The following is a 23,770-nucleotide window of genomic DNA, read 5'->3' on the forward strand; positions in this document are numbered from 1 at the left end:
GATTTTTTTTTGTAATTTGAAGTATATTTCTGAAATTTTGCAAACGTTATTTATCATTTTTTTCCTCAAAGCATTTTTTGACGTTCTGTCAATGCAAATTTTGTTTAATTTTTGACATTTCACAAAATGTTTTTTTGTTGATATTTAACAATTTTGACGTTTTATAAACTTTCTCTTTTATTTTTTTTCAGTTTTTAGTTAAAAACACTTTTATTTCAGAGAATCAGTATCACTTTAACAAGTTTATCACTGGAGGACAAAACTGGCAATCGCTGCCAATTCGATTTTTTTTAAACTGCCTTTAGATGAAAATCTATCCAACTTATCTTGATAAATTTTACATCTAGGCGATTTCGAATACTAGAAGTTCACAAAAAAGAAAATCTGGAAAAATGTTTTCTTTAAAATAGAGAATCAAGCTTAAAAGTTTGAGGTTAGAAATTCGTGGCCTCCAAGTGTTAAAAATTTTTCTTTTTCTGATTCAAAATTTTTAACGATTTTTGTTCATTACTTTGACTTACCCATTTCGATTCATTAGCCCAGGGAAGCTAACTTGAACATTATTATTCGCCGTTACAATCCCAATGGCACCATTTGACATTAACTGCGTTCCAACTTGCATTGGTTTTCCCATTGCTGCTGCTTGTTGTACCTACAAAGTCAATTATTCAAAAATCTTTCATTTTTTCAAAATTTCTTTTATGTTAAAACCATTTAAACGTACCCTATGCAGCATTTGCTGCTGTATCTGTTGCAAATTAGCCGGTATTAGTTGATGCGATACTTGATTTTGTTGTTGATGCTGCTGCTGCTGCTGCTGCTGCAGCATCTTCAACTGATGCAATCTCTGTTGTTGCTGCTGATGATGCAATTGCTGCTGATTGCCCTCGAGAAGAATATTCTGTTGCTGCGGATTCTGTTGCGTTCGCATCCCCTGGGCTTGCTGCATTACATTCGTTGGCATTGCTGATGGGAGACTTGTTGCTTCGGACGTTGCTTGTTGCATAACTTGCATTGTCATCGGATTATTCAGGGAAATACTCTGATTTGTTGTCATTGTGTGCATTGAGTCGGCTTGTGAAATGAGATTTGTTGTTGGTGCTGCATCATCGGGCATTGTTGAGCGTCCTTGATCGGCCAAATCTTCCTTTTCCTGCGGCAATTCCTTCTTCCCCGGCTTATCTTCCTTCTCTGTGTCCTCATCCAGCTCCAAGCTGTCAAGGAGATTTGCCTTCTCCCCGTCATTAAGGGTATCAAGCTCGGGATCGGCATATTCGAGAATATTGAAATCTGCCCCCATTTCGGCGGTCAGGGAGACAAGGAGCTCCTCGTCATCATCCCCAAGACCACCGAGAATGTCACCAACTCCCTCAACTTCACCCATTCCCCCGCCTTCTTCTTGCTCCAACTTCTCCAGTTCAGCCGTTACATTGTCCGGGATCTCGGGGGCTTCGGAATCCGCGGCTCCCGTTGCAATATGTTCCCCTCCACGTGCCGCCTGACGCACATCCATGACAGCATCACCGGAATTAATACCTCCCGGTTGAATTCGTTCCAATTTCTGCGCAAGAATCCCCACATTTTGCTGATCATGCTGCTGCTGATTGCTCTGTTGCATCAATTGATTACTCTGCGCACCAATCAACTGCCCGTATTGATCTAATTTTCTCACACCAAACTGCTGCTGCTGCTGCTGGTTCTGCTGTTGCTGCATCATATTCGTTTGTTGCGATATAATCATCTGTGATTGTTGATTTGATGCAATTGCACTCGTAACAACTTGCGGACGAATCATTCTTTGACGCATTTCCGGTTGCATTTGTGCAAGACGTGCACTCATTATTTGATTATTCAGTGATGTCTGTGGTTGCAGCTGCTGCTGCTGCTGCCCTGGACGTACCAATACTGGAACCGTACTCAGCTGCATCCGTTGTGGACGTGACGTTAAACCCGGCGGAAGAGGTTGTCGGAAAGTAATATTATCAGCTGTTTGTTGATGCTGCTGCTGCTGCTGTTGCTGCGTTGTTCCAATCAGTGATTGCTCATCCAAATTCTCCATTCCCCATCGCGGCGATTGTGGTGGATTCTGCGCTTGAGGGGACAAAATATGCTGCGATTGCGGCGAAACAATTCCACTTGAATTCGGTGCAACCATTTGTTGTCGTTGCAGCAAATCACGCAACTGCCTATTCCCTTCCGGCTGTTGCTGTGGCTGCTGATGCTGCTGCTGTGGCTGCTGCTGCTGCTGCTGCCCCGGAGACGGTGGTGGTTGTGGTTGAAACTGATCCGTACGCCCTCCGGATGGGAATGATTGATTATTACTAAAAAGCGGCCTCGTAGCATAAACCGTTGATCGCATTATACCCGTACTAACGTTCGGGCGTGGTGTACCCGGTGCCTGAGCATACCCACCGCTATCAATATTCAAACGAATCTGCTTTGCGGGCATCTGAACAGCTGGCTGCTGCCCAACATACGCTGGACTGCGATTTGGTGCTGAATTTGGACTCTGATGCCCATAAGATCGATTACTTTGCGGGGACTGAAAGTTTTTGTTTTTTTACGTTATAATTTTTTTGTTGGAACAACGAAATAACATTTATTTCATTCAAAACAACATTGCAGTGAAGTTCTGCCCTCAAATTGAATTTATTTGAAGCGATTTTTTCAAATAATTGTCTTAAAATGAAATGTAAATGAAGAAGAAGAAGATTCAGAGTTCTCTGATTGGTTGACGTGATTGGCCAGGTCGCTTCTACGTCAAGCCAATGAGAACGTAAAAAAGTTAAGAATTCATCAGGGGCTTAAGCCAGAAATCTAATCAAGGGGATGTTTTAGATTTTTCTTTTGTAATTAAAAGAAGTCTAAAAATAAATTGAAAAAAAAACGGACTTAGGAGCACAATTTTAAGAAGAATAAGATTAAAATTGTATTTCAATTTGCTTGTTAACAAAGCAGAAACGTCAAAATGTTAGATTTGATGAAACGTTAAAAAATACGTTAAAGCTGAACAAGTTGTCAAATGCATCTATAGCAGCTTTAAAAAAAAGTTGAACGTTAATAAAAAGAAATGTCAAAGTTAAAGTTGAATGATCTATTAAAAAATTTGATTACAGCTTGTTTATTTTTAGCTTTTTTTTTAAGCTTCAGAAGTATGATAGATTGTTCATTTTTACATAGTTTTTGACGTTTTTTTACACAAGCTTTTGACAGTTTGTTCAATTCTAATATTTGACACTTCTTCTTTGATAACATTTAATGTTTTAATGGATGTAAAGGAAGTTTTTGAGTTTTATGGTTCTGTTTATTTTTTCTTAACAATACATAAACGATTTTTTAACAGCTGTATTAGAAGCTTTTGACAGCGTATTTAATTCTAACGAATGACGTTTGTGTATTTTTTAACGTCTAACGGTTTTTAACAGCTTTTATTAAAAACTTGACAGTTTACTTGATTCTGAAGTTTGATGTTTATTTTGAACGTTTTGTATTGAAAGTTTTTGACAGCTTACTCAATTAAAACGTTTTATGTTCCTTTTTTTGTTAACGTTTGACTATTTTTTTTTTATTAGCAGTAATAGAAGCTTTTCAACAGTTTGTTGCTTTTTAGTGTTTTCTTGATTGTATTGGAAGTGTTTGACAGTTTCTTCAATTCTAACATTTGTCGTTCCTGCTTTGTTAATTTTTAACGTTTTAATGGCTGCAAAAGAAGCTTTTGACAGTTGGATTAATTCAAACTTTTGACAGTTGGATTAATTTAAACTTTTGACAGTTCTCTTTTTCTAAATCTTTAACGATTTTTAGCGGCTGTATATGAAACTTTTTGTCAGTTTATTTACTCTTTTTTTTTTTTAATCTTTTTGTAATAATTGAAGTTTTAAAAGTTTTTGACAGCTTGTCAGATTTTAACGATCGACGCTTCTTTTAGCAGCTTGACAGATGGTAAAATTCTAACTATCTGTTCTTCCTGGCGTGAATCTGATTTTCCACTCCTTTGCGACGACCGGAAAATTGAAAAATTAAATTCTAACGTTTGACGTTTCTGTTAGTTACCATTTTGCTATTTGCTAACGTTTGACGTTTCTTTTCGAACTTTCAACATTTGAAAATTAAATTTTAAAATATAATTTTTAGCCTTAAAAAAATAATATTTTTTACCGCTAAAAAGTACAAAATGGCCTAAGTTTATTGGCTATTGAGACACTGAAATTGTCTCCCTGAATACGTCCCTGGAATTTATTTACCAATCAGAGAGTTTTTCTTTTAAGAAATTCTTCTTCTTCTTCACTTAAGTGTGAATTTCACGTTTAATTTGAAGGCGGAACTTGGATGCAAAGTAGAATTAAATTTATGTAGAGCATAGAGATAAAAAATTGCAAAAAAAAAACATACACAAAACTCACCAAAATAAATTGATCTGGCTGCGAATTTTCCGATGGTGGCCGCGAAAATGGCTCCATACCCTGTGGTACGGGGGACCCCGGGAATTGCTCATGTGGCGATTGGGATGTTTGGGATTGGGGTGAAAAGGGGCTCTGCGTTAGGCGCTGCTGCTGTTGCTGCCCACGCGGTATTTGTACGGAAACGGGGCGTGTCATCGCCGAATGTGGATACCCGGATGTATTTAAATTTCCGGGCAGGACACTTGGGCGCCCCTTTGCCGAAGGTTGAACAAAATTTGTCATTTGACGCGATGTCGGTGATGGGCTTGCCATCAAACCAACGGCATTGCCATCATTATGCGTTGATACTTGCAGTTGAACAGATGAATCTGTTTTGTTACAAAATGTTTGCAAATTTTTTTATTTAATTTGCTGATTTTTTAAGAATTCATTTTAAGGACTTTAAATTAGAATTTTAAGCTTGAATTCAATAACTTACCTTGCCCAACTTGATTGTGAATCACAAGCTGTTGCATTTGCTGTTCCCTCGCACGGTTTGCCTGCAATTGCTTCCATTGACGTTCTTGCTCTTGTTCACGCATTGTTTTCTGCTGTGCATTAATTTTTTCTTGATCCTGAAAATAAATTTTATTAAAACATTATAGAAGAATAAACTAAATTAATTCAACTAATAAATTATTAATATTATTTGCAATTTATCAACAAGTGAAAAATGTTTGTTTTTTTAGCTTTGCTTCTATTAACGCTAAATTATTAATAAATATTTTTTTAAATTAGTATTTAACGTAACTTTATTAATTTTATTTATTTATTTTTTTTAATTACTAGCAATACTTTCTACGTAAAGTCATGCAAAAAACTAGAGTTTGTTTATCATTAACTTTCCTTTAATTTTTTAATATTTAAAAAAAAATGTTTTACTCTATTCACGTATAGTACAAAAGTATATAGAAAAAAAATTAGAAGAGCAAATTAAATTAAGTAAAAATACTTTTTTTCTAACTAAAATCATATTAGAAATGCTTGAGAAATCTTTTGTGTTAAATTTTACGACCTTATCCGTGATCTTTAAGGGATTTACAGCTGAAAATTGTAAAGAAAACGAACATACTAAGAAAGTCTACCTAAAACCCTTAAAAATATCATTAAAACCCGATAGGAATGACTTTGATACTGAATCATACAGAGCCTTCAAATAAAATGTTTGAAAGTTTCTTCTAAAGGCCTTAAAGAATTTTTTTTTCCTTCTTGGTTTTCTCTCCAATTATTGAAACGTTTCTTTCAAACTAATCATGAACAGGACAGATAATTCAAATCAAAAAGAATTCTAGCTAGAAGTAGGTAATGGAGCTTAAGACTATTCTTAAGCCTGATGAATAGGGACATCGGGTAAAATTCACTGATAAGACAATCTTAAGTTTTCTTAAGAAAAATTTAAAATTTCTTAATATTTTCTTAAGCAAAAGTTAAGGTTTCTCAAGTTTTTTAAAGTTTCTTTTTTAATTCTCTTAAAAATTTCATTTTAATTCTCTTTTCTTAAGAAAAATTTAGTTTTTTTAAATGTATTCTTAAGTGAAAATTAAGTTTTCATAAATCAAGCTGAATCAGGCTAATTGTATGTTTTTTTGAGATTTTTACGAATTTTTATGCTTGAATGTGATCATGAAAAATCTTCCAGATTCAGCCTGACTTAAGAAAACTTGAGAAGTTCTTTAAAAAAAATTTTAATCTTGAATTTTGTTTACAATAAAACTTAAGACTTGCTAGAAAAAACCTTTAAAAAATTTAAAAAAAAAACTTGAGAAAAAAAATCTTAAGAACTCTTAACTTTCGCTTAGACTAGTGAATTTCACCCATCGTGGCTATCGAAATGTCGCGATTTTGAAGGAAATCACTACAAGGAGGCACCACAAAAAAAGGATCTATCGCGTATTTGTTATTCCAAACGTATTGATATGAAGATTTCTTTGAATTCTTTCTCAATAAATTAATTATCAGTCTTCTACAAGAGAGAAGTAATTCGAACGTAAAAGTTACTTTTTTTTTTAAATGTTTTTTCCCCTTAAAGCATCTTTTGAAATTTGTCAAAGTAGCACCCTGAATAGAATAGAAAAGTCAATCATAACGCGTCCAGTTATAAGAGTTGGTGTCCCACAACGTGTAGAAGTTTGTTTATGCGTTGTAATACTATTTGTGAACAATATTAGTAGGCAAAGTTGATTTTTTAGTGAAATTCAGCAATTTGATGCATAAAAATTGTCATATCTCTTGTTCTATAACACCTACAGAAATTTCATGACTAGTTTTGGAAAGGTCTTGAAATAAGCTATAATTTGACATATATCTCAATAATTTTCAAGGTCACCTCCAGAACACAAAATGGCGGATTTTTGTTTCACCAAAACAGTTTTTCGCATTTTTCGTCCTGAAGGAATGGTTCTAGAGGTTTCTGATGTTCTAGAAAGTTGTAGATAATTGCAAAACCTTTAATTTGATACAAAGTTGAGTCAAATCGGACAAGCGGTTCAAGAGATATGGTTCTTAGAACTTTTCAAATGCAAGAATTATTCAAATGGCCATATCTTCTAAACGGCGACATAGATTTTCTTCATTTTCGGACTGGTGACAGATATTGAGTCAGGCTACAACATATCAAAATTTAAAGGAAATCTATAACAGATGTTGGGAGATATTGCCTCTTAAAGTTAGGCAATTTTTGTTTTTGATTTTAGCGCCTCTTGCGGATGTTTTTGGAACTTGGAATGTTCTATACAGTTGTAGGGCTTCTTGAAACCTTTCATTTGATACCAAGATGATCAAAATCGGTCAAGCCGTTCTCGAGTTGTATCGAAAAAACACTTTTTGCTTAAGGCCGCCATATTTGCTAAACCGCTTGACCGATTGTCAAGTATGAATTGTTGATGAAAACGTCTCTCTGAGCTCTACAACATACTAAAATTTCAGACCTCTAGCTATAAGGGAAGTGATTGATAGTATTTCAAAATGGCGGACGGCGGCCATCTTGGATTTTGAAAATGCGAAAAAATGAAATTTTACACCCATATTTCTATAGAAAACTTCAAACCGGAAGTCTCTATCTCTTACCGTTCGAAAGTTATAAGGCAAAGTTTAGGCGACCGGCCGGCAGGCCGGCAGGCCGGCCGGCAGGCCGGCCGGATCAAAAATTTTCCACCACCATTTTCGTAATGTGGGATGTCTAAAACGTGCTCATACCAAGTTTGAACCCGATCTGAGGTGGCCGGTTTTTCCGACGATTACAATACTTGGTGTTGGCCACGAAGTGGAACACCAACTAATAATAAAATGTTCAGAAGTGAAAATTCATCGTTCAATTTTGCTGTCATTGAAAAAACTTTTATTATTTGGTAATCAGATGGATCTGTACTCGAACCAGGGACTTTTTAGACGTGAGCTTACTACTCTATCGCTTGCGCTAATAGATATCTATCTTAGAGAACAGTTGTAGTTTAGAAAAAATATCAAATATCGCAGATTTGATGAAGGAGAATTATTTATTTTATTAATAAAAATAAAGAATAATCAGGAAAAGGTCTTTTAATAATGAAATTGTGCATTCAAGTAGATTCAATCCAATTTCTTTTTAATTTACTTAAAAATATTTTTCAAAGGAACGTTGAATTTTCAAATCCGCGAATAATATATCTCATTTAAATTCTTTCAGTTTTAAGAAGCATTTTTTGTATGTTTTTTTCTCAAAATGCATTTTGATGTGAATGAAAATAAAACAAAAATAAATGAAAATTCATGCAAAGCATTTTTCTAAATCTATTTTTTTGTCTACTAACAAACTACTATCTATAATCTACTAAATGTTTCTTTTTTTTCCACAAACAAATGCGAGACACAATATGAAAGAAGAGGAGGGTTTGGTGATTTATCGGGAATGTGGTTTGGTGTTGGGGTAAGGGGAGAATTTCTTTTTTGAAAAGAGGTTTGTTTTTTTTCCAGCAATGTTGTAAAGATCTTACTGCTCAATGAATTATTTTTTTTATTAGAATTTAAATAAAAGAGAATCATTTTGATCTTTTTTTTTTTAAATATTGCTTTTGCTCTGAAAACAGCTTTGATGCATAAATAAAATATTTTTATTTATCAAAATATTCATGCCATACAACAAGACGCAAAAATTACATGAAGAGTAATAATACTTTGAAAGGTTTCTTTTGAAAAGAAAAATTAAAATTCATTCAAAAATAAAAAAAAAATTTTACAAATAATACCAGAAAAAAATATTAAATAGCAAAAATTCAATATCTATGCAAAAATTCTGATAATTTATTTATATTTCTTTTTGATGAAATTATCACCTAAAGACAAAAATTTCTCATAATTTAGAGAAGGGAAGAAAGGGCAAAAATGGAGCGAATAGGGCGAATACAAATAAAGAAAAAATTGCGAATAATGGGCCTTATTCAGCGACCAAGAAACCCTTGAAATTCGCTTGAAATCTTGAAATTTCAGTATAAAATTCAAAGATTTCAAGGGTTTCTTGGTCGCTGAATTAGGCCCAATCTTTATATTTTGAAGAATATATTCGACATATTTGAAAAGCATTCATAGTTCCAAAAATGAATTATTGAAATTTTGAAAAATTGCGATAGAAAACATTCAAAATATTAACGAAGATTGAAGAAATTGCAATATTAGAAAGAATTGAAATATTTACGAATATCATGAAATGAAATATTCGAATATTCAAAATAATATATATATCAAGAATACTGGAAATATTCGAAGACTGGAAATATTGAAAATATTGGAAATATAAAAAATACTGGAAATATTGAGAATATTGGAAATATTGAAAGTACTGGAAATATTGAAGAATGGCGTGATTTTCGAAAAATTTAAAATATTTTCAAATATTTGACAAGTATTTAAAATTTTCAAAGTAACTAAGAAATATATCGAGAATTTATCGAGTTTCTGGATGAATATTCCGGAGAATATTTGAATATTCCTAATATTTGAAACGTTGAAAAGCATTCCGAATAATAGAAATTTTAACGGATTTTCCAAGTATTCAAAACAACGAATGAATATTAGAAATATTCGTGAATATCAAGAATATTCAAAATATCAAATATATTCAACAACAAAATTTACTCAAGTATCCAAAAAAAAATTTAATTTTTCAATAATTAACTTCACATTTTTGCCCTTCCAACGAAAAGAATATTAAACAAAAAGAGAAAATAATGAAAAATTCTTTCAAAAAAGCTGAATTCAAAAGTCTTGAAGTAAAAATAAAAAAAATCCCTCATTTTTTTCATCTGCTTTACAATAAAGAAAAATAAAAGAAAAAACTTCCCAACTTTCTTTTAAAATCATTTTTTCAATTTTCTTTAATTTATTTTTAAAAAAATCATATAATGAAAATAGATTTTTTTCTTTCAAAACCAAAAAAAGAAAAGAAGAAAATTTGAAAAATAAAAGAGTTTTGTAAACAAGAGAACATTTCGCTTTGTCGTATTTCTCACCGTTTGATGGAAAATTGACGTAGTTGGAGAAGTCGTGGTGTTCGGAGTCGAGGGTGGTGTTTGTGAATTTTTAGACGTAAAAGCTGAGATAATTGGGGATGAGCAAGAAGTTAACATGTTTGACGTAGAGCATGTTGTTAAAGTAGCATTAACAGCAGCAGTTGTAGTAATAGTTGAAGAAGAACAACAATTTCCAAATGTTTCTTTTTTATTATTCATTTCATTCCCATCTTGTGGGAAATTCGTTGTTTCCTTCATTATTACGGAACTCGTTGACATTGTTGACACAACGGCTGTATTCACGGAAACTTGATGGGAAATTGATGGAGTTGTATCGTAGCTTGTTGTTAGATCTGGGTTTGGTAAGGATGGGAGGGTTCGCATTATTTCTGATGGTGTTAGTACGCGTATTTGTTGATCACTGTTTCCTCCGAAATATTGTTGTTGTTGCTGCTGAGCAGCTGCTAAAGCAGAAGCCTGCTGTTGATGAACAACCTTCGTTCCCTGCGTGCTATACGTAGCAGGACTCTGTGAACGGGATGTTGTTCGATCAACATGTTGTTGTGCAAATTGATTAGGACCTTTAGGACTACAACCGAACTCCGGTTGTTGTTGTTGCTGCTGCATCAGAATATTCGTTGATGACGGATAGTGGATTATAGTATTAGGTCCTGATGGTTGACCATGTTGTTGTTGTTGTTGTTGATGTTGTGGTGAATGATGAACACCATGTTGTTGTCCAGCTCCGTGCAAATTCATCCCATGATACTGCTGCGCCTGATTCGTTGCAATCTGATTGATTGTCTGCAATTGCGCTGCTAAGATAGGTGACTGTATCGCCCCTCCTGTATTCAGTTGATGAATATTCCCCGAAATACTCAACGTGTTGTGCTGGAAGAATGGCCTAAATTGCCCATGAAACGCCCCAGCTCTTACCCCGGAATTTGGGTTTGTATTGAAGTTCCCATTTGGGTTTACGGTAACATTCGGTGCTGGCCCTCCAACACCATGATGATGATGGTGCAAGCCGTAAGGGTGATGTTGCGAATTATGATGATGCACCGTGAATTGCGGCGAAATATTTGTTGCAATGACATTGGGGACGAAAATACTGCTCTTTGCACCACCCGTACCCAATGTTAGAGCCTTCATGAAATGCGTCATTGGCTGGGAAACAATCAAATTCGTACTGAACGACTGTTTGGACACACTCATCAACGGGAGCGTGCTTTGAGCAGCCGGTAGCACCGTTGCAGCCATTGGAGCAATGTTCAAATTACTGCTCGTTGATAAATTTGTAATATTAATGAAACTATTGGCAATATTTGCAGCCGTTGAAAGGGAATGAACAATTGTGGTTGTTGCTGTCGTAAAACTTGCAACGGAAGTTGCTTCAGACGTTGTTGTTGTTGAAGTTGTCTGACTCGTGGTTGTCGTTGCTGCTGCTGCTGCAGTTTCATATTTAACAACATTTTCATCATCTAATGCAACATGTTGTTCATTTAGTGATGATATTGATGATGTTGTCGAACCCAAATCAATATCAACGGTACTTGCTGGACTTGAGCCAGATGTTTGTATTGTAAGTTCTTCTACTTGACTATTACTATTGCTACTTTGAATACTACTATCAAATAGAGGCTCTACTGAATTTACATGTTGCTGGAACTTTTGGGATTCATAATTATTATTGCTAAACGCAGCAGAGGAGGATGTTGACGATAGGGGAGTTGTGGAAAGGGATGGGGAATCACTTGTGGTGGAGGTTGTTGTGCTTTTTGACGTACATGGGGGTGTCTCTTGATTTGAGGTTGTGACATTTGATATGACATTGTTAGAGGAACAAGAGTTATCAGTGTTATTTGATGCACTATGATTATTATTATTGGTATTAGTTTGTGTAGTAGATGCGGTTAATTCATCTAATTCATTTTTTCCATCCCCAGAATTTCCGTGCACCTCTAATATTTGATGATGATGCATGTGCTGTGTCTGCTGTTGCTGCTGCTGCTGCTGCTGTTGCTGCTGCTGCATTTCCTGCTGTGATGTTTGTTGTGCACCAAGACGTGATGGTAATGCTTGATGTTGTACCATCATGTCACCACCACTTGATGCATCTGTATTAGCACCAACATCAGACCCACCAATACCGCTTAGCATTGATGCATTCGCACTGTTGCTCGTTTGATGGACAATATCCTTGGGTGACATTGATGGGACCTACGAGTTTTTATTGAATATTTTTTTGTAGGTAATGTGTAAGAACCATAACCAACGTGATGCTTCTTTTATTCTTTTATTTATTATTATTATTTATTTTTTTTTAATCGCTTTAATAAATCTTTAAAAAAACATCCAAAGTATTTACATGATTGGGGAATAACTAAATCTAACAAATATCTTTGTTATTGAAGGCTCTATCTTGGGCGTAAAGTTAAGGGACGATATAATGTTCTTTTTCCCTCCTATAGAAGCGTAATTGATCTGATTCTAACACCCTCATATAGTTATTCTTAGTCTGCGTCTTAAAAAGAAATCTTTTGTTGAAATAGGTGACAAAATGGCAAGAAGAATATTTAATTTTGATAATGAAATTAACTCTTTTTAATTCAAATTATAATTTAGAAATCAAAAAATATTATTTATACTATTAATTAAAAGATTTCTAAATTCTTTTTGTTGTATTTTGAATAAGTATCAATTCAAAATTAAAATCAACACTTTTCTTCCCGGAACGGTTTGATATATTCCCGGAAAGTGCCTTAAGTGCCTGAAAGTTGTACAGGAAGACTGCCCATTGCATAAGGAAGTTTCTAAGGGACCTTAGGAATTTCCTTTTCAACACTCTGTTAATCCTTAATGTCATCTTTGGGTCAAAATCTAAGTTTAAAAAAATGCATCACGCTATTGCAAAATGGACAGATTTTGACCCCTAAATGAAATCAAAGATCTGCCGGGTATTGAAAATGAACTTCCTAAGATTCCTTAGAAACTTCTTGATGAAATGGGCAGTCTTCCTGCACAACTTTCAGGCATTTATGGGACTTTCCGGGAACACTTCAAGGCGTTCCGGGCAGAAAAGTTTATCTCAAAAAGTATAGAAACTTAAAGTTGTTATTTCCTTAATTTAACAGGGGCGTAGTTCGAAATCTATTCAAGGCGGAGCTTTTAAAAAACTTTTTTTTTAAGTCTAAATAATGTATAAAATAAATAGTTAAGAGAAACATTTAAGAAGCCGAGAGATTTATGAAGATTAGGATTATTAAACCTTAATTAATATTTCAAGCCAATTAAGTGCTTCTGAATTTTTTTAAAAAAGTTTTTCTAACGCTCTACATTAGGGGAAGACGGGGTAATTTGGCCACTTTTGATTTTTGAAAATGACATTATCTTAAATGCTAGAAAATTCATAATCCGATCATTAGATTTACTTTTATTTGATAAAAATCATTTATACCGTCAATGTGGCCAAATAACCCCGTTTTCCCCTACTTTTCTAATATTTTAAGATCTATTCCTTACGTCTAAACTTGTCATATTGTCTTTCTAACTTATCTCGTTTCTAACATTTAACATTCGCTTTTCTAACTTTGACGTTTTCTTTCTATAACTTTCGACGTTAATTAATATTGTTGGCTTCTATTTTAAAACTTTTTGCTGTTTAAATTTTGAGGGTAAATTAGACATGTACGCCCAGTAGTTTACCTAGCTTAGGCAAGCCTTCCTCTCCTAAAAAAAACTTTCTCTCATTGTCAGATCAATTTCTTCAATCAAAAGAAAGAAAAGAGTAAATTTTCTTTGTTAATTATGGACCTAATAAAACCTAGATTTCTAGCCTAACCTATAAAAAAAATCCCCATCCAGCCCTATTGTGAAAATATATAGCAGGAAAAACGGTCAAAGTTTCATTTGCAATTGAGAAAAGGGGAAGAAAATGTCTTTTAATTAATAACGAATTAGTTTGATGTTTAATAAAATGTAAAAAAAACTTATTAGATACATAAACAAATGAGATTATTAACATTAGATTAGTCTGTTAAGCACATACACACTCCATTCAAGGCAACTTTGCACAGAAATCTCGTTTAATATGAAATTTGAATAAATAAAATGAAGAATTTAAAGTTTTCTTTTAATGCAAAGTTGCTTTGAATATTGATTTATTTTTTTCTGAAATGATTTTTCATGATAAAATGAAAGATTCGCATTCAAAAGTCATCGTAACATTCAGATTAAATAATATAAAGCAATTCTTTGGAGGTTTTCTTACATTTTGTTAATTTCTGAAAATTAATTTCCTAAATAATTAAGACAAATGACTAATCTTTGTTTTTTTTCTATCTAGTTTTCTCTAAAAAGTCTGTTTTTGGATTTTTTTGGGCTTTCTTTTTGGGAAGAAATGTAAAGATTTTTGTTCTTTTTAACTCGATTCATTAATCTTCTTATCTAATTTGGAGAAAGTCTTTATTTTGAGATTTAAGTCGAAGATCTATAGCTTTTTAATGTTCCAATAAATTAATAAAAAAATATTTTTATCTTTCCCCGTGTTACTCATTAAATTCAAATTAACTTTGCACTGAAGCTCCACCAGACGAATACGTATTATAGATACATAAAGAAAAATTGCCAATGAGAACACTTTGCCTAATTTCGTCAGCCAATGAGAGAGAGAGAGAGAGAGAGAAAGAGCTCTTTAAGGCACTGATTCTTCTTTTTATTCTCTTACATTTCAAATAAAGGAATTTTCGGGATTTTTTTAAAGGAAATTTCATCCAAAAAATGGAGCTTCGATGTAAGGTTAATTTGAATAGCTTCTAATATTATTTTTTGAATAAATGAATAAATGATCTCATTTGGTCTCTTGTTTTACTCCCAGAAGTAATTTTTACAGCATATATTCTTTTTCTAATTTGCCTTACAAAGACGTTTTTCTTGACTTTTCATACAAACAGACACACAGACAGATTCACAAACAAACAAATTGAGAAGATTAAGATGAAATGGGTCACTTAAGGAGTTCAAGGATCAATCGCCGGGAAAGCAACGAAGATCACAATTTCCCTACCAAGATAGAGCAATTAAACCTGATTAAAAGAAAATTGATCAGATGGGAAAATTCCTAGGCAAATCTAATTCTAATTACAATTTGAGGGGGTAATGAAGTCGACCCACTCCACCCTATAGAACTTCCTTTTTTAATAATTTTTAATTTTTAATAACTAAGATTTTTCCTTCAGTAAAAAATCTCAGCAAAAATGAACTTTTTTTTTAATGAAAAATTCTTTGAAAAATCAACGAAAAAAAAGTTTGAAAGCAAAAAATAAAAAGAAAACTTACTTGTTGTGCCTTCTTCATTCGAAGTGCCGAACGATTGTCTCTTGCCTTCTGCAAAAATGGTTGTTTACTTTCATGCGACAGGGCACGCCATTTCTTTAGGATTTGTTTCAAACGATCCGTCCAATTTGGGTATTCCGTCTTGAATTCCGGATGATTAACATTTGCATACAATACCGCAGAAATTGTTGCATTATCACCCAAAACTACACAAAAAAAAATTAAAATCAGTTAAAAAACGTTTTTTTAACGTTTTTTCATCAACTCACTTTCATCTTGTCTCATACGTTCCGAAGTTTTTTGATTATTTGTCGCGGGAGTTGCTGCAATTGCCAACGAATCATCCGCAACAGACATTGTCAAGTCCAAATTTGCTAAATTCGATTGCATTGGTTGCCCCCATTGATTCTGCTGGGGCATAGTTTCAGTGTAAACTGGGGCAAATTGATTGCTAAATTGGCAGAAAAAAAGAAGAATTTATTCAATAAAAATTCGTAGAAAAAATAAGAAAAATAAATCAAAACAATCGTGAATGAAGCAGGAAGGATTTTGGTTGGAATTTATCACACACGTAAAAAAATAAGAAATAAATAAAAAAAAAGTTACCACACATGAGAAGAATTTAATACATAACTACGTATCTACGTAGGTAGGTACTTACAATGATTTTTACAATTTTTTAAACTAAAAATTGGACTTATTTGGGGAAGAAACTTCTTTAAAAAAATCTGTAATTTTTGAATATAGTTAAAAGTAGGAAGTTCTCTTTAAATTTTTGAATTGAAGATTTTTTATTGATCGTGAGTTTTTTTTAATTAATCTTGAAATTTGATCTTCAGGATTCTGATATTTATAAATTTCTTTTGTTTGAGAATTGATCTTTCAATTTTAATCTCCAGAATTTGATCTTAAAAACTTTATTTTAGAAGCTTTGTCTGTTTATATTTTATTTTGAAATTTTTGATCTTCAAACGTTTGATCCTCAAAAATTGATCTTCAAACGTTTGATCCTCAAAAATTGATCTTTAAACATTTGATCCTCAAAACTTGATCTTTAAAGCTTGATCCTTGAATTCTTGATCTTCAAACATTTGATCCTCAAAGTTTGATCCTTAAAGCTTGATCCTTGAATCTTGATCTTCAAATGTTTGTTCCTAAAAACTTGATCTTTGCATTTATAAGAGACCTTTAAAACTTGAATAACAAAACTTTAATAATAAAATTTTGAATAAAAAATTCGATCTTTTAACTGTTTTTTTTTAATGATCTTCACAACCTAACAATTCAATGATCAACAACAATTAATTTAAAACCAATTTGAATTAGTTTTAATTCCAATCTGAAGTGATCATTTAGAGTAAAAGCTACAAAAAACATTAAATGAAAACTTTTCCTTTTTGTTCTTTTTTTTGTCTTGAAAATAAATAATTTATTCTCAAATTATTTTGCAAAACGAAGATCTAAAGAGGATAGAAGAAAAATCTATCCCAATTGTAAAAAAAAAATTGTGTCCATTCTGAATTCGAACCGGTAACGTCTTTAATACGAGCTCAATGCTCTTCCAATTGCGCCAATTACCGTCAAAGTTAACACTTTTGCATGATTTAGAAAAACATTCTACTAAATGAATTTTTTGCACAAAATGAAAATAAATAAAACAGATTTAAAAAAAAAACTCTGTGAAATGGATATTTTTTAATCCACAACTACGAAGGGTATTGTAGTGAAAAATAAAAATTGCAATTTGAGAGGTGGTGGTGCTCTACGAAATTTATGGTGGTGGTCGATCAATTTATTTTTTTTTTTCTAAATCTGAAGGCTGGTGCGAAGATGTATCATCACACAACCAAAAACCATTTCCTACCTTCCGTAGTTGTAATGATTATATGATAGATTTGGATACCCCATGTGTTGCTGCTGATTAGCTGCCGTGCGTACAATCACATTTTGCTGAATTGATTGATTCTGCGGCGTACCCGGTGGTTGATTCAGCAGCGTCATTGTCATCGTTGACGGTTGCTGCTGCTGCTGTTGCTGCTGCATTGCCTGCGTGGTTTGCTGAATGTGCATTGCTGCTGCATTCTGCATTTGCTGCGATCCATCGACTTTCCCATCAATTATATTCATTCCCACGTGCATTGGTAATTGTGGTTGTGCCTGTGGCACCATATTGGCCGCATGAACATGTGGCTGTTGCTGCATTGATGTATTTTGCGTGATTGTTGAGGAATACGTTGTTGTTCCAGTTGTAGTTAACAATGATTCCTGAGACTCCTACATTAACGCAATTACAGAAATATTTGATTTTCTATTAAATCAATTTTCCCCACTTAAACTCACAAAAGGAGTCTATTCACTTTTATATATGCGTGTCATGACATCATTTGCATCATGTGAAGCATACGTAGTAGATGAAGAGAATTTATTTGGAGCATCAAGAAAGTGGCATATTTTAATTTTTTAGTCAAGAAAAACTCTGTTTTTATCCGCTTAGATATTTACCAAGGAAATGCATAAAGCATAAGCTATACTGCTTGATCATTATTTGATTTAAGATATTTTAGAATTTTTAGATCTCTTGATTTGAAAAATATCATCAAGTGCAGCACGTATGCATAAGAGTTAACAATTTACTTCTTTCCAATGACATAAAGCATATGCTTCAATGCTTATTATTTTATTGTCTACTGACTTGAAAATGAGAGATCATACGTCACAGTATATTTTTTTACTTTTCTATTATTCGTTTATTGGTGAGATAGTAGTGAAGCATATGCTTTACGCACGCAAAAAATTAAAGTGATGTAAAATACTTTCACATATTCCTCAAAACAAATAATAGGTATATTAAAAAAATGGATAATCTTTCACTGTTTCCATAATGAAGAAAGTCTTGAAGCATATGCTTTACGCTCGCAACCAAAATAAATATAGTGATGTAAAACATTTTCACATATTTCTCGAAACAAATAATAATATATTTTAAAAAATTAATGGATAATCTTTTGCAGTTTCCATAATGAAAAAAGGTCTTGCAGCATATGCATTACAAGCACAAAAAAATAATAAAATAACGTTAGATCTTATAGATTATTTTTTTTTATAGAATAAAATAGAGCGTTGAGTTTGTATATTTTTTCTTTAACAAATCTATCATGATTTTTTTCCAGAAGATTTCAGTAAAAGAAAAACATTTTTTGGTTTCTCTTCAGCATCTTCTTTCACTGCAAAACAAAACATTTTGACCGCAGTTCTACAAATAATGTCAATGAAACGTAACAAAATGAATAGATTCCCATTTTCTCGCAAAAAATTCTAACCTGAGATTCATCCGTGAGAACACCTTTAAATATTTCTTCAACATAGTCCAAATTGAAGGGTGATGGAAGCATTTCACCAACATTCTCCGTTATTTCATCCAAATTATCCCCACCTTTGGTCAAATCACGCTCTTCATTCATAATGGTGTTTACGAGATCGGAGTCAAGGAGATCACGCGGGAGGATATCCTTGAGGGTATCAGTGGTATTTGTTGCGTCACTACTCACTGAATTTGTTGATTGAATTAATTCTATTTTCACATTGTCTGCTGGTTGTTGCACCATCATTTGCTGTTGGGCGTTTGATGGAGAAATAATTTGGGAATTTTTACTCAATGACGGTGAACTGGACGTTAAACCGGCTTGTACCGTCTGCGTGGCGTCTTGCTGCTGCGTTGCGTTCAGTGATGTCATTTGACGCGTTTTTTGTTCATCGATCATTTGTTGTTGTTGCTGCTGCTTAGCACGCATTGCTTCAATCATTTTTAGCTCTTCCATTGAGAGTTTGATTGTTTTATCATCGGATACGGTACTCTTTGCCTCATCATCACTACTACTCGACTCAAACTTTGTTTTACTGGAGTCAAGGAGACTCTTTCCGAAGAAGGCTTCTTGCAAGTATGTTGGATAGGTTTCAATGAGTTTACTTTTTTGTTTTCTCCTTATTGTCTTCTTCTTTTTGTCGTTCGCCTCATTGCCTGAGGTGCCTGTTGTGGGTAGTTGCGGTACCATCCCATCGGCTATATCGTCGCCATCGAAGGTATCTTTGCTATTGAGACTCTTGAGTGTACGATTGCGTACATTGAACCCGCCAATACCGAGCTTCTGTAGATTCCTTTGACGTTTCTTACGCAACACAACGGTTCCCTGCTCCGTTGTGTACAGCGTGAAACCTTCGGGGGGACTTGCATCAGCACGATCCCACACCATGCCATCTTTGTAGATTTCAGCCTCCTCTTTGGGGTCAAGCGGTTCAATTTTGACATCTTCAAGGGAGTTATCGTGACTACTACCCGCAACAACGGACTCAATAGCCGCCAAAATACCCGCTTCTTTGTCCGCAATGGCCGGATCGGCATTGACTTTGTGTTTTGGTCTACGCTTGCGTGCACTATCCAGCTGCAACGCCTTAATCTGCGTCAAACCGTGCTCACTTAGGCACACCCCGTCCACATAGTGATTCCCATCTAGTGCCAACACAGGCACAACATCCCCACCACTGTCGGGACTCTTTGTTGCTTGCGACGTTTGTCGACTGAACACTGCTGCATGCAGTTGAACTTTCGGCTGCAAATGTGGCGGTGGAACGTCACGTGGACGACACAGGATACACGTGTACCCCTCTTCGGAGCACCTCTCGGCATCCTCCTCCGTACGTATTGAATCACAATTGCAGTGCAGCCAACGCTCACATTGCGTACACTGAATTATCAATTCACCTTCGGCATATGCATCACCGCACGATGGGCAATTCGATTGACTAGCACACGGCCCGCACTCTGAGTAACTATTCATCCACGTGCAGTTGAAACCTGGGTCGTTGGTGCCACATTTCTGACAAATGGCACACCAACGACATTTCCAATTGCCATGCGGGACGATATCGAGTGGGGGGTCCATGCAGTAAATGTGATACGAAATATCACATTCATCGCACAATATGAGTCTAGCCTCATCGTTGCGTTGACCACAGCCTTCGCAAACGGTGCAATCGAGGCATCGCCAGCCCTTCTGCAGGATTACCTTTGTCACCTTGACATTCACACAGTACGGATGGTAGCACTGCCCACATTGCGTGCACGCAATTAAACATCCCTCCTGATCCGTACCAATGGCACCACACATCACGCAAATATCCTGCGTCAGGACAAATTTATCCTTTGCCGAACACAAAACAAGACGATTCTCAATCCCGGGCTCTTCATCTGTTGTCTTACTTGTCACATCAGACGTTGGTCGCTGCAACCCCAAACCGGGTACACCGAAAATTCCTCTCATTTTCGATTTTGGCCCCCGTTTGCGCGACAGCTCATTGTAACGGATACGTTTTTGAAGACCAAATTTACCCCCACCCTTTGGACGACCCATCTGCGTGAACCCGGACAATCCAAGGCGTTTTTTGGCGATCTTTGTTGCAGCATAGGGTTTCCCCTTGCCTAAACCATAATCGGTGTTTGCCTATAAAAAGGGATTGGTTGTTGTATTTACTTAGTTCCTCGATATTTAGGAATTTCATTTTCCTTTATCGGTTAGATCGGTTAAACAAATCAGATTTGGTAAATTTGAATTCCTAAATCGGTTAGATCGGTTAAACAAGTCTGATTTGGAAAATTTTAATTCCTAAATCTGTGAGAACGGTTAAACCATTTAAACAAGCCTAATTAGGTAAATTTAAAACGCTAAATCGGTTAGATCGATTAAACCAGTTAAACAAGTCTAATGTGATAAATTTGAATTCCTAAATCTGTTAGATCGGTTGAACGAGTCTGGTTTGGTAAATTAGAATTCCTAAATCGATTACACCGGTTAAACAAATCTGATTTGATTTTGCATTCCTAAATCGATTAGATCGCTTAAACCGGTTAAACAAGTCTAATTTGGTAAATTTGAATTCCTAAATCGGTTAAACAAGATTAATTAGATAAAAAAAAATAATTCGGGATATTTAATTAATTTGAAAGACCTTTTATGTACAGAGAAAATCACAAAATAGATCAAATCGTCGCTGGAATGAAACCAAGAGAGCGACTTACCTTATCTGCACCACTACTTCCATTCCCTGCATTTCCACTTGTTTCCGCCATTTCCACATCATCTGTGTACAAACTTTCTTGCGATGCCGACAAACTATCCTCATCAATGCTACTTGCTCTACGCATTGCCGCCACCATACGTCCATTCTGTGCCAATTGCTTACACGGTGGGCAGACATATTCATAATCCGGATTTGATTCTTTCTTTGCATGATATGTTGACAATTCTGCATCTGAATCGCAGGTATTGTGAACAAATCTACACGAAAATTCATCATTTTAGTTATTCAAAAGAATTAGTAAAAGAAAAAGGATAATTCTTGGACTTACTTATTGCACAAATTGCATTTAACCATTTCACGGTATGCCGCTGCTCGGTAGGCACGATGGCAAATGGGACAGCTGAAGCCTTTATTGCGTTGCTGATAGCATGAATCGCACACTGTGTAATGGGAATGCCATCGTGATGATGTTCCCGCTCCAGGTGTACGTGATCCACAATCAGAGCATACGCGACAACACTTTGAAACGAAAAAAAAAAGTTATTTCCCTTTTTTTTTGGAAACTGCTAAAGAATTCTTCCTTAAATATCTTTGGGGGATTCTTCGGTTCTTAGAAACCAAGATCGTTGTTAGATTTGCAATTTGTAAAACCTTGTTAGGCTCTTAATTTTTTCTTAAATAAATCTTTAGAATATTTTTTTGTTTCTTAAAGAATCTTAAGGAAACTTAAAATATTTTTCAGAAAACTTAAAAATCTTAATTTTCTTTTGAGAAATTCAAGAAAACTTAAGAATGTTAATTTTTTTTAAGGAAACTCAATAAAAATCAATATTTTTTTTCTTAAAGAAACTTAAGAATCCTTTTTTTTCTTAAAGAAATCTTAAGAAGCTTTCTTACTTGAAGAATCTTAAGAAAATTTAAGAATCTTAATATCTTCTTTGAGAAATTCAAGAAAACTTAAGAATCCTAAATTTTTTGTTAAAGAATCTTCAAAATCATTTTTACCTTAAAGAATCTTTAAAAAAAATTAAGAACATTAATTTTTTTTCTTAAAAAATCTTAAGAATCTTTTTCTTCTTAAATACACTTCAGAAAATTCAGGAATCTTAATATTTTTAAAGAAACTCAAAAAAAAAACGTGAGAATCTTAAAACATTCTTAAGAAAACGTAAGAATCTTAATTTTTCTTCAATACATTCAAGAAAAATTAAGAATATATTTTTTTTTAAAGAAACTTAAGAAAATTTAAGAATCTAAATTTTTTCTTTGAGAAATTAAATAAAACTTAAGAATCTTATTTTTTTCTTGAAGAAACGCAATAAAACTTCAGAATCTTATTTTTTTCCTTAATAATCGTAGGAAAACCAAAGAATCTTAATTTATCCTTAAAGAACATCTGTAAAATATAAAAATCTTAGATTTTATATTAAAAAATCTTAAGAAAACTAAGGTATCTTATTTTTTAAGGAAATTTAAAAAAAATTAAGAATCATAAATTTTTTCTTAAAGAGTCTTAAGAAAATCTGGATAACATAAGAATCTTAGATTTTATTTTAAAAAATCTTAAGAAAACTAAGGAATCTTATTTTTTAAGGAAATTAAATAAAAATTAAGAATCATAAATTTTTTCTTAAAGAATCTTAAAAAAACTTAAAACATTCCTAAGAAAACATAAGAATCTTAATTTTTTTCTTAAAAAATCTTAATATTTTTTTAAAAAAATCTTAAGAAAACTTTTGAATCCTAATTTTGCCTTAAAGAATCTTTTATTTTATTTTAACAATTTTCAGAAAGCTTTAGATAGGAAAATACATTAGTGGGAGTGAGATGGAATGACAAAAAAATGTCAGGAAAAAATGTCATGATCATTTTTTCTTGACATTCTTTTCCTGCATAGCACCATTAGTCTTTCTTAATAAATCTTAAGTCTGACTAGTGAATTTCACCCTCTAGAATCTTGTTTTTGAAGACAATCTTCAACTTTTTCTTCTCAATCTTGAAACTCTACTTAAAATTTGATAAAAAAATCAACATTTTTTAAATTTTGTAACAAATAAAAAAAAAGAAATTTCTCATGCGCACTTACCTTGCATTTCCACCCATATTTGGGTATGGACGTCATTACGGGTCGTAAGCAAAGAGCATGATAGATTTTGTCACATTGTTCGCATGAGAGTGAACGCCCCTCCGTTGCATCGGGTAAACGACAAATTTGGCAGTGACGACATGAATGGCATTGCCATCCAGCCCGTACACCCGGTAGTTGTGCTACACCAATGCACGTCCCGTGGTAGTGATCACCACACATTGAGCACATCATCAAATTTGACACATCACCCAAACCGGAGCATGATCTGCAGTTGATGTCCTCAGTACCTGATTTTATTTTTATTAAAAACTCTTTAGAAGGAACCAAAAGAAGGAGAACAAAAGAAG

General features: G+C 33.8%; 1 protein-coding gene across 9 annotated transcripts in view; it reads right to left on the bottom strand.

Moving 5' to 3' along the window:
• LOC129795388 (histone-lysine N-methyltransferase 2D-like) overlaps positions 1–23,770 on the bottom strand; it is a 49,956-nt gene that overhangs the window by 21,534 nt on the left and 4,652 nt on the right. For 5 of the 9 annotated variants that reach the window (XM_055836613.1, XM_055836618.1, XM_055836617.1 and 2 more), the window contains exons 4-15: positions 23,421–23,710; positions 21,663–21,853; positions 21,333–21,591; positions 18,580–20,757; positions 17,124–17,533; positions 15,529–15,710; positions 15,263–15,465; positions 9,926–12,145; positions 4,882–5,017; positions 4,404–4,771; positions 725–2,542; positions 522–652 (exon numbers count right to left, since the gene is read on the bottom strand). In XM_055836613.1, coding sequence (XP_055692588.1) covers positions 522–652; positions 725–2,542; positions 4,404–4,771; positions 4,882–5,017; positions 9,926–12,145; positions 15,263–15,465; positions 15,529–15,710; positions 17,124–17,533; positions 18,580–20,757; positions 21,333–21,591; positions 21,663–21,853; positions 23,421–23,710 — 8,386 coding nt within the window. The remainder of the gene's footprint in view (positions 1–521; positions 653–724; positions 2,543–4,403; positions 4,772–4,881; positions 5,018–9,925; positions 12,146–15,262; positions 15,466–15,528; positions 15,711–17,123; positions 17,534–18,579; positions 20,758–21,332; positions 21,592–21,662; positions 21,854–23,420; positions 23,711–23,770) is intronic. The other 4 variants (XM_055836615.1, XM_055836621.1, XM_055836620.1 and 1 more) reach the window with 4 other exon arrangements.

The sequence above is a fragment of the Lutzomyia longipalpis genome, chromosome 4 (assembly GCF_024334085.1).
Source record: "Lutzomyia longipalpis isolate SR_M1_2022 chromosome 4, ASM2433408v1".
Classification (NCBI taxonomy): Eukaryota; Metazoa; Arthropoda; class Insecta; order Diptera; family Psychodidae; genus Lutzomyia; species Lutzomyia longipalpis.